General features: G+C 39.9%; 1 protein-coding gene across 1 annotated transcript; it reads left to right on the forward strand.

Moving 5' to 3' along the window:
• The first annotated feature begins 4,272 nt into the window (after positions 1-4,272).
• Positions 4,273-8,116, forward strand: LOC127652554 (inositol 1,4,5-trisphosphate receptor-interacting protein-like 2). Its single transcript, XM_052138748.1, has one exon. It carries the CDS (start codon positions 4,469-4,471, stop codon positions 5,942-5,944), a length of 1,476 nt encoding a protein of 491 aa, XP_051994708.1. The 5' UTR covers positions 4,273-4,468; the 3' UTR covers positions 5,945-8,116.
• The last annotated feature ends 2,642 nt before the right edge of the window (positions 8,117-10,758 follow it).

Raw genomic sequence — 10,758 nt, forward strand, 5'->3', positions numbered from 1 at the left:
TTATTAAGATTTTAAACATGGTTGGACTTCTTTCAAAGGGTTATTTGAATTGAATAAATTAAGAATGATGTATTGTAACTTTATACAATAATACAGCAATAGCCTTTTTGTTCAAATGGAGGTCATATGTCTTTACATTACTTTTGGGTCTTGTCTAGAATGTAACTATCCAGCTGCCGAAAGTTTTTTTACTCATATGTGGCATTCCCACACTGTGTTTATTGTGTTTATTTTGAGTCTCACAGAAACCCTACACTTACTCCTAACCTTAATCCCACCCCTGAATCTAATCCTAACATTAGTAACAGCAAATAAGACTTTGGCAGTCAGACAGTTAACTTGTTGAAACAGACTTTTGTGTTTTTGAAGACTACTTGAACAATTATATTGCATTTCTATTTTGCGGCATAAGAGGGCAGTCTTCTCAAGCTCATGAAAATGGGTAAAGCCTGAGCCCCACAATTGAGATATATGTAGGCAGAGGTCTATCCAGTTGTGAGGAACCAGAGCTTGGCCTTTCAAAGTGCAATACGTATATTTATTATACTGCTTTTACTATACCTAAATATTTTGTGTCCCTACCCTCCCACACACAGCGTTATACATTTTAAATGCAATGAAAATGTAAATATTATTAATTTAGCCTTTAGGGAATTGTCACACATGCTGATTTCTTAATTCAAACTGTGATGCTGGTCATGCCAGAGATATTTACATACATTATTAGTTGAAATTATCACACGAGTCGTTATAAAAACATGTAACGTAACATGTGGAGCAGAGACACAGGGAACAGCTGGCTGGGAGGTCTTGAAAGACTTTCTCCTTGTGGTTCCCATGACCTAATCTACGTGCCAGCCCAGAGCATGCTCTCAGCCTCTAGAGTCCATAGATACCGAAAGAGCCTCTGTCAGGCCTGCGGTTCAGTTTCCTTTCAATGTGAGGTGCAAAAGTCTGAGCCCACCTGTGAAATGTTTTTTGCGTCTGCTCTTTTAAGTACAAGGTTGAGAACTTTTAAGTATAAGTATTTTCCTTTATTAACGTTCACAGTTTCTTTGAATTTGGAATGTACTACTTTTGCTTCAATAACATTCAGCTGGTATAAACAAAAAGTTAATTATGCAAATTTATGACATTGGCCACTCCTTTAGTTTGTACAAAATGTCTGATTTCCTTGATTGCTTTGATGCACACAACATTCTCCTTGCAACGTTCTCAGATCATGCTGGGATAACATGGATCATCAGGTTTTGAACAACTTTTGGAGTCCATGCCATTTTGATTGTATGCTGTAATTAAATCAAAAGGTGCACACTTAGAAATTCATGTACATTTTTCAACTCTGTTTAATGCTAATTTAATCCATGCTAATAATATAATTTATTATGAAAATATTTGTATAAAATAATAAAACAATGCTAAATAGAAGCATTTTCAATAGTGTACTTTTTGCACCTCACTATTTTAAAACGCTCTAAGTTGAAAATTCAGTCCCTGTTTCCAGTTTGGGAGTTTTGTATGAAGACTTAAGAAGACGGACCATGAGTAGTGCACAAATTACTCTCTTGGCCCCCTCCTCCTCTTTGACAAGAGTCCTTTAGACTGACTGTGCTGGTTATGTGCTCATGAAAGGTCTGTTTACTTTGGCTGTTTCTGTGAGGGGGCAGAGCTACCGTTTACTCATACACTCAGAGAGAGAGAGAGAGAGAGAGGAGAAGCTGATGCAATCCCTATGTAACTTGAAGTGTTCATCAGCTTACAGTCTGCCATCGTTTTTAACCACATGTAACCCATAAAGGACTTCTCAAAGTTTGCAAAGTTTCTGAACATTGAGGTTTACAAAAGCAGACTATTTCAACTACTCACTCCTTAAAGGCTGCATTGCAATGTGTGACAAGTTGATGCATTTAATGCAGAAGCTGCCACATGAACTGTTGTTTCTCATAATAAGTCTGTGTCAGAGGAAGTTGACCCATCTGGAAACACTGCATAAGTTACTCTTTGTGAACAGATCACATGTCTTTAGACCTTAATAGAAACACTGTTTCTGAGAGCCAGTTGGTGATAATGCTCTTTTACATAGACATATATGCACAGGATGTTGATTGTGTGGTACTGAATTATTCTCAATTCCCTGCTGCAAAAAATTATATATATATATATATATATATATATATATATATATATATTTTTTATTTTAAAGGAAGCTTTTGGTGTGAACTGCCCCTTAGGCCTTATATAAAAAAGTTAGATGCGGCGCCATGAATGAGCAGAACGCAGGTGTCTTAAGATGCGTTTTTAACAGTTAACAGTTAGTTTTCTTTTTTACATGGCAAAGCATCTAAAATCATGGTGCTACTGCGCTAGACAATGAAACGAAAATAAGCATGACATGGCGCAACGTCTAGTGCATGTTTAGGAAAGCAATTGAAAAACTGTGCGGACGGTGTTATGACTGGTTAATTCATCACCATGACTGTATATCTCTTAACATTGGCTTACTATAAAGATTTACTACAGTGTATGTGTTGTGCTCAGAAGCTTACTGTGGACAATGATCAGTATTATGATTTTCATCAGTATAATCATACTCAGTATTATGAATCAAGTAAAATTGTGAGAATGTTTCACAGTGCTGTTTTCCCCAAGGCAGCATAAGTTTACCACAAGACAATCTTCTTCTAGGGGAAGGGCTGAATTCAATTCAATGGTAAATGCAAATCATCAGACCAGTTATCTGTTGTTTTGTGGTTGTTGAACCCTTGAGATAGTTTGGTATTTTTAGAGTGGGCCACATAGATCAAAATAGCATGAGACGTTTGATAAGAAGGTACTGGAAAGAAACACAACAGTAAATGCCTCTTGTCCATAGCCTTTCAAGTTCTCCCCTTAGAATGAATATCACTTCCTTCCTCAGGCAGCTGCTTAGTTGGTGACCTAAGTCCCAGTAGACCGTCATATTGTTATCTAAACACTGTTCAGTCAGCCATGTTGAATGAGCTATCTTTGTGTTTATTCTCTGATGGGATCATTGCCGGACTGAGCCTTGTGCCATGGTTTTGTGTACATCTGTGGTTTTCTGTACTTGACGCACTGTTTTGTGAACATGGGTAGTGTTTGTTTTGAAAAATCTGAGAGTAGTGGTTTAAACTTGTACTAGAAAAGGTGTGGTACCACCTCACTGTTTGAATTTGTACCTGATGATAACTGTGCAGCAGACTGACTGGCTACTTTGCTTAAATTCAAATTCTGTAGACCGTTCAGGACTTTATGCATTCAGAAAAGATGCGATTACAGAGTGTTTAGGTGACACAATTGTATTTGACAAAGATTTGAATAAGCCATGTTGAAGCCTTGTGTCCATAAACCAATAAAACATTTAAAGGCTAATTTCCACAAAGCCAAAAAAAAAGACATTCAACTTCTTTGAACACAACATGAATGACTGTTGACAAACTGTGACATTGGTTTCTTGTTCAGTGTTGTAGGGGTCAGGGGTGATCAGGGGAGGGCTTATGTCGAGGTTAGGGGTTGGCAGTGGGTCAACAAAGGTACAGAGATCTTACTGTTTCACCCCCATCACAGAGACCAAAGTGAAATAATTTGTATGTATGTGTGCAATCTTTTTAAAAACCTTCTCAATGGTCTTCTGTGTTGTGGTTTACAGGGGACACACCTCTACTGATGTCATCTTTTATAATTAATTCCCAGAATTTAGCAAAGGGTGTTGTGAAATGAAATAATAGCATAGCATCATCCTCAGTTTCAATTTCAATTTACTTCAGTTTACTCACTCTCATGTTGTTTTAAATCCACACAACTTTCTTTCTTCTGTGGAACAAAAAAGATGATATTTTGGTGAGTGAATGATAACAGAATAAAAAATTTTGGGTGAAATATCCATTAAACTTTTAACTTTTACTATTAACTTTTGAGACAAATATTGATCATGGTGTTGGTTTCTGGATTTAATCTCTATAATGTTGTTAGTGGTAGACAAAACTCTAAGGCCCATTTTGTCAATTGACACTTCCCATTTTTAGCTCTGTGTTTCTTTAAGAGAGGAGGGAGGAGAGAAAAGAGTGTAGACAGGCTCTGGGTTCTGAACGCCTCTTTTTTAAACAGAAATTCCTCTCTCAAGAGTTTGGCATTTCCTCTGAGCTCACACACTGAGAGCCCGCTCTCCTGTTTCACACAGCACTTGCTTGCGACAAAAGGGGGGATTTTCAAACATCCTGAATGAGAGGACTGCTCTTGCCTTGGGCGCACGCCGCATCTGCAAATAAACTGTACAGAGTACGCTTCCCCTTACACAACAGACAAGACAAGCTGGGTTTCAGTTTTTGTGTGAGAGGGCAGAAAGAACATCAGCGTGGCCTGGATTTTAGAAGCTGGAAGAGCAGTTCAACATGGGCTAGCCCCAACTTTCCCATACAGTTGAAGTGGACTGGAGAGAACGAGGAAGAGGATGAGCGTTTACACACTCAATCTTAAGTTGTTCTGGCCTCTGGTCATTTGTATCCTCACTGCTCTTCTGCTACTGCACCAATTCATCTTCATCGGTTCAGAGGACCAAGGTAATGATTGTACTGACCAGGGACTTGCTGCTGTCTCACTGCTTAAATACATCTTGGCTTTTATATTATGCTACTTCTTCATTAAGTACTTCTCAACTCAGCCTATCTCTGCTACGGGGGGTTTCCAAAAGCCCTCTGAGCTACACTCAAAATCAGGAGTATCTAAGAGAGAACTACTGGACGATCACTATGAGAAGCATGTGCGTCTTTCCCCACATGTTCTGGGACACAGTAAAGCCCATGTTGCCAAGCTAGTGAGTGAACTTGTGAGGGTAGGGCGCACAGACGTCCCACCTGAGTCTTCCCTGGCCTTCCGGGGTGACTCCATCCAGGTTGGGAGCTCATATGAGGAGCACAAAGTGGGCTCGCCGGATTGCTTTGACATCCTGGTGCCACTGCGGGCCCCTCGGGGGCTAAAACTGGAGACTAGTATTTGCTCTGACAAACATGGGGGGCCACCACTATGCACGCTGAACACACCTCGCAAAGCAGAGTGGACACGCCGTCACAGAAGTTTCACTGACACATTCATGCACTTACACAATGCACAAAGTGCTTTCAGGATGAGTCCAAACTCTGTCCAGCGCTGGTTTTACACAGCCACCCAGCGTTGCCTTGCTACCGTGCGTTACCCGTTTGAGCAACGCTGCTCACTCAGTTTGTCTCTCAGTGAGGAGCAGCAGGTACTACTTCATCTGACACCCCGCTCTGATTATGTCTGCTGCCACATCTCCATGGGCGTTCGGTTGATCCCAGCCTTGCCTCTAGGTGACGGTGCCTTCTTGGTGGCATCCCAACATGCACAGCGAGGAGAGGACCTATGGACAGTGTATTTTCCCCGACAGGAGCAGAGACTGCTGGCATGGCTAAAAGGCAGATTGCCCTCCAGCTCTTGTCATCTGAAGTGCCTTCAGCTTCTGAAAGAGGTGCGGAACCTTAGTGGGGAGACGCTGGACCAGCAGGCCAGAGCTGAATGGGGAGGAGTCCTTTCTTCCTATGCTCTCAAGACCGCATGGCTTCGCCTGCTGCTCAGTACGCCCCATGAGGCCTGGGAAGAGTGCAACCTCGTGGACAGACTGGATGATCTTCTTCGCAGTCTAAGGGACAGCCTACAGTCTCGGGCTCTCAGCCATCTACTCCTCGGTGGTGATAATGGGCTTCTGCCTGACTCAGTGGCCCTGCCTAAGCTCATGAAGGAAACGATACCCTCCAACCTTTGGAATGAATTCAGTGATGTCACCCTTGATATGGTCTCCGCCCGACTGGCCTACGCCTGGAACCACCTCCCTCGCCTTATTCGACTTGGACGACCACAGAGGACCAGCTTGGGCAGAGGTGTTCACTGCAAATATATAGATACAGAGTAAAGGTTCATTATAAATGGTATTGCTGAACACACAGCCATGGGTTGCAACATCTAGTTGTTTATACAACCTGACATTAATTTCTGCTAACATAATTCACTGTTTTTTAAAAGTGTACCAAAAAGTAGCAGTCAACCCAAAGATCTGAGTATCATAAAGTAATACAATTCAAAGCACAAGATTACAGCATAATATAAAATATTCAAAAGGTACAACAATACTTGTATAAAATGTGTTTTGGAACAACTTAGGAGTGTTTCAATTACAGAACTTATTTCAAAAAGCCTGAATGCTGCTTAGACTTCACTTTTTTTTTTGTTGATTTCTGCTTTTGCAAATTTAGTTACCATTCCAAGAGAAGCATTTTGTTAAGACTTAGCCTATTACCTGTTTTAAAGACGAGTATGATATAAGTATAGACTGTAGTTTGCATCTGAGAGCTGTTTGGCTTTTATTGATTCAGGGAGACCATGATGTCATGGTTCTGGAGTAGACATAGTCTGTGGGTAACAAGCATTTTTTCCACACTCCCCACAGCATTAGTAATGCCAGGCTTAACATCCTGTTTTGGAGGAAAAAAGTGGAGTGAGACCACTTATTTGTAAAGTAACTTTCCCATTTCATACATAAAATCAATCAAATGAAATAATTAACAATAACTGTAACAATTACATTATTGCTTAATTGATACTTTGTGTTCCATGGATGAGTCGAATTGTAAGCGTTTTAGTCCACCTCAGTTAAATTCCCTCAGTTTATTATTTTTCCTGCTTGACATCTCATCTATCAACACAGACCTGTTCTTACACAAAGTGTTCACATAGCATGGCCATTTATGTTATACAGATCTGATACAGTGAATAGCAAAGGGAGGCCCAGGTTCTAATTCCTTGGTTTAGTGTCATCAACCTCACAGGGAAATGTTTGTGGAACTTAAGCAACAGACTCTGAGGCTTCTTCTTGTTTTTGCTTAAAACCAGAACAGAAAATGAAATAAGGAAATAAAACAGGAAATTCTCAGAAAACAAGTCTTAAATGTAGTCCAAAGCAAGCAATATAAAGCTGTTTGGATGTAAATTTGATTGTAAAATACATTGTACTTTATGTACATATAAAAGCAAAAGGAGAGCAATTATGTACATAAAGTAAATATAATTTATACATGTATTTCAATACATGAATTGAAAGAAATATATATTTTGGACTGCACAAGGTTTTATTGTATATTTGTCCTTTGTCAAAATAAAAGTGATTTTGGAATGAAACAGCTGGTTGCTATGTATTTATTTTTTAAACAAAGTAGCATGTTCAGGGATAAAAATTGACTGGTCTTTAATTCGTGTATGAATATAATACTTGAATATGTCATAACAGTATTCACCTTACACCATTGTGGCAGGGCAGAGGGCTTAATTATCAGGCTAATTAAGCCTCTGAGAGGGATAAAGGCCGATGGCAGACGGTGGTGCGACGAGAGAGATAGTTTACGGACGTGTGTGTGTGTGTGTGTGTGTGTGTGTGTGTGTGTGTGTGTGTGTGTGTGTGTGTGTGCGCGTGTTTTTGTGATTTACGAGGACAATTTTGTAAGTTACAAATTAGTAATTACAAGGGTATTATGCTATAAATGTGATTTATGAGGACATTTCTAGTGTCCCCATAATTCAAATCGCTTAAAAATCATACTAAACAATGTTTTATTGAAAATGTAAAAATGCAGAAAGTTTTCTGTGATGATTAGGTTTAGGGGTTGTGTTAGGTTTAGAGGATAGAATCTATAGTTTGTACAGTATAAAAGTCATTATGTCTATGGAAAGTCCTCATAATGATAGGTAGACCAACATGTGTGTGTGTGTGTGTGTGTGTGTGTGTGTGCGCGTGCGTGCGTGCGTGCGTGTGTGTGCGTGTGCTCGCACGTGTGTGTGCGTGTGTGTTGGTGTGTGTGTGTTGTTTTAAATTTATCATTAAAAATATTATTTATATTGCCAAGCCGGTTCTCGCCTCCTCCTTTCCATTGAAAGTCTTTACAACCATCTATAGCTATCTGAGTATCTTTGTACTTTTAAGGCCAGAAATAGGGACATAGAAAATTAACAACAAAATCAGATTTGTACTGCAAACAAGAACAGAAGGACTGGCACATGACATAATTTTCCATAAGCAGGTGGTGTAATTGTATGCAGGCAAAAGAAGTCAACTGTAGATATAATATCATGTTTCAAAAACTAAATTTAGCATAAGTATTTTTTTTTTTAGATCAACCATAAAATTATTATTTGATTATTTTTTATCTATGCATTATACACATTGTGGCTCTGTCTAAATTACAGTGTGCCCTCTATCTTGAGTAAATCAGCCTCATCCTTCTAATTATCATTTAATTTATCCAATTGCTTGCAATATTTGGTTTGTTGGAGGTAGAGCATCTGTAAAATAAAGTTTTGGGAGACGGATTAGATGAAAATTTTATATGCACTGTGTGTGTTCCACAAGAAATCAAAATATGTTTAGAGCATGGGTTGTCAACCAATTCTGACCCAGGGACTCCCCACCCAAACTCTAAGCCAATAATACTAGATTTTATCTGTAACGCTGTATAATCCGTTTCAATAAAATCGTTAATGAAAAAAAAACAAGCTCTAAAACAATTGAACATTTAGAAATATATTTTTAATATATATATATATTTGCAAATGCCCTCATTAAAAACCCTGGGTTTGGAAAATAAAGATATAAAGTTAGGTATTTTTGTACATAAAATAAACAAAGAATTCATAATAAACAAAATTTAAAAATAATATAAATTTCATCATAAATAATATAATGATATAAAATTAAAATTAAGTTGACAATTCATTTAATTGTCTAATGAAATGTAAATAAATCTGTAATCCCTTACTCTCTAAAATGTGTTCTAAAATGTGGCAGATGTCTTGGGTGTACATAGATTTGCCCAAACATTATCCTTGAAACCAGTCATTTGGAGCTTAGATCTATATGTAGGTACATTTCTACAATTTAAGCAGACCAAGACGATGTCTGAAATGACAACAGCAGAGGTCACTGTAAGTCTGTTTATCAGCATATATGTATCAGCTATTCTTTCCAACACGTTTTCAAAAGAAAAAACAAATAAAGTTGCTGAAATCAAACCATTTCACACTCTGATTCTCGGCATCCAGTTGTTTATCTTTTTATCCATCTATCATATAAACATGAATTATACCAATCTTGTATTTGCATGAGAACAATGGTTTTCCCCCCTGAATACCTGCTGTTTCCTACTGGTTTCAAACATATATCAATGCCTTCTTAATTTCAAATGCTGTGGTTCAATGGAATACTCAATTCAATTCAAATTAATATGTCAGCTTCAAAAGGAGGTCTTCCCAAGCTAACGTCTAGGTTACGGATGTAACCCCGTCTGTCGCTCACTTCAACGTTGTGTCAAAGAAGTGACTCTAGGGGTCCAATTTAAATCACGCCATGCACTGAGCCGTGGACGTGTACTGCTGTCACAGGAGCGGGAAGGTACTTGACGTGCCAAAACGACCAGCTGTATCAGACTGCACGTACCCTTCCCCAATGCCCCATAAAGTCGTCGGAATCCTTATAGTTACCTTAGACAGGGGAACAAGGCGACGCTTGCCAACCTGGGAACATGCGAGCCTAGCCGGGCCTCTTTTCTCTCTATGTTTCTCGCATAGAGTCAACGGCTGGGACCCTTACACGCATCGGGGAAGGAGGTATTACCCAGTTTCCTATTCTTTCAGGGGGAAAAGACCCTGCGGAGACCACACCTGCCCAGAGAGGGGGAGGTAAGAGTGGTGACATACACCACATGGGCTTTTAGGTCACATGTGGGAATTGGCACGGTGGTAGATCCCGCCTCTTTGGAGGGTGGAGTTGCTACAGACACGGCGACCGGGGGACAGTGGGAACTGCCCAAGGGAGACGCGGGTCCGCTCATAAGGGGACCGTATCGTGGAAAATACACACAGGGGGGAAGTCCACATAGGAGCCCTGACCTGTGGAGCACCTATTCCAGAACAGGGTAGATTGAGTACCCGCAGTAGATTGGGTCGGCGAATTCCTCAGCTGAATTGCGAACCCTGAGGGCTAGGGAGGAGTCATCCAGGGAGCTGAGAGAGTGGGATCTCCTGGGAGAAAAAGCGCCCTGAGAAAACACGAGATTGTAAAATCTTGCAAAGGTATTAGGTGTTTCCCAACCCGCTGCTCTGCATATGTCTACCAGGGAGGTGCCTCTGACCAGTGCCCATGAGCATTTTGAACGGGAGTTTGTGCAAAGCCCGGTTGAAAACTCGCAAGTCCAAGATCGGTCGTAAGCCACCACCTTTCTTGGGTACGATGAAGTAAGGGCTGTAGAAACCCTTCTTCATCTCGGTTGGAGGACCATTGTGAAAAGCACAACTAAAATTTTATTCAATTAGCCTATTTCATATGATATTTTTCAAACAATATACTCTATGTGTGACTCTACACCCTAGAACATGACATGCTCTTTACATGAATAGTTTTAACTAGAAAGCAAGGCCATTTTGTGTCAAAACAGCTGGCACAGCAACAGGTCATGTGCTCCTGCTGTTTCCAAGGAAACTTACCTTAAAGTTCCGTGTGTGATCCACCCAATGTTCCAAAAACATGACCATTCAATCAAATACCAACTACTGTATACAGCCTACAGACTTCTGTAAACCTTCCTACAATTTATTATAACAACTTGAGCATTACATTTTAAAGATGATGTGTGTGTGTCCCGAAGGGCTCTTTGCTCTCTGATCCAGCAGCACATCGGTATA

Source organism: Xyrauchen texanus, chromosome 12 (genome assembly GCF_025860055.1).
Source record: "Xyrauchen texanus isolate HMW12.3.18 chromosome 12, RBS_HiC_50CHRs, whole genome shotgun sequence".
Taxonomy (NCBI): domain Eukaryota; kingdom Metazoa; phylum Chordata; class Actinopteri; order Cypriniformes; family Catostomidae; genus Xyrauchen; species Xyrauchen texanus.

Coding starts and splice junctions, on each gene's coding strand:
- LOC127652554 (XM_052138748.1), top strand. CDS start 4,469: ATGAGCGTTTACACACTCAATCTTAAGTTGTTCTGGCCTCTGGTCATT.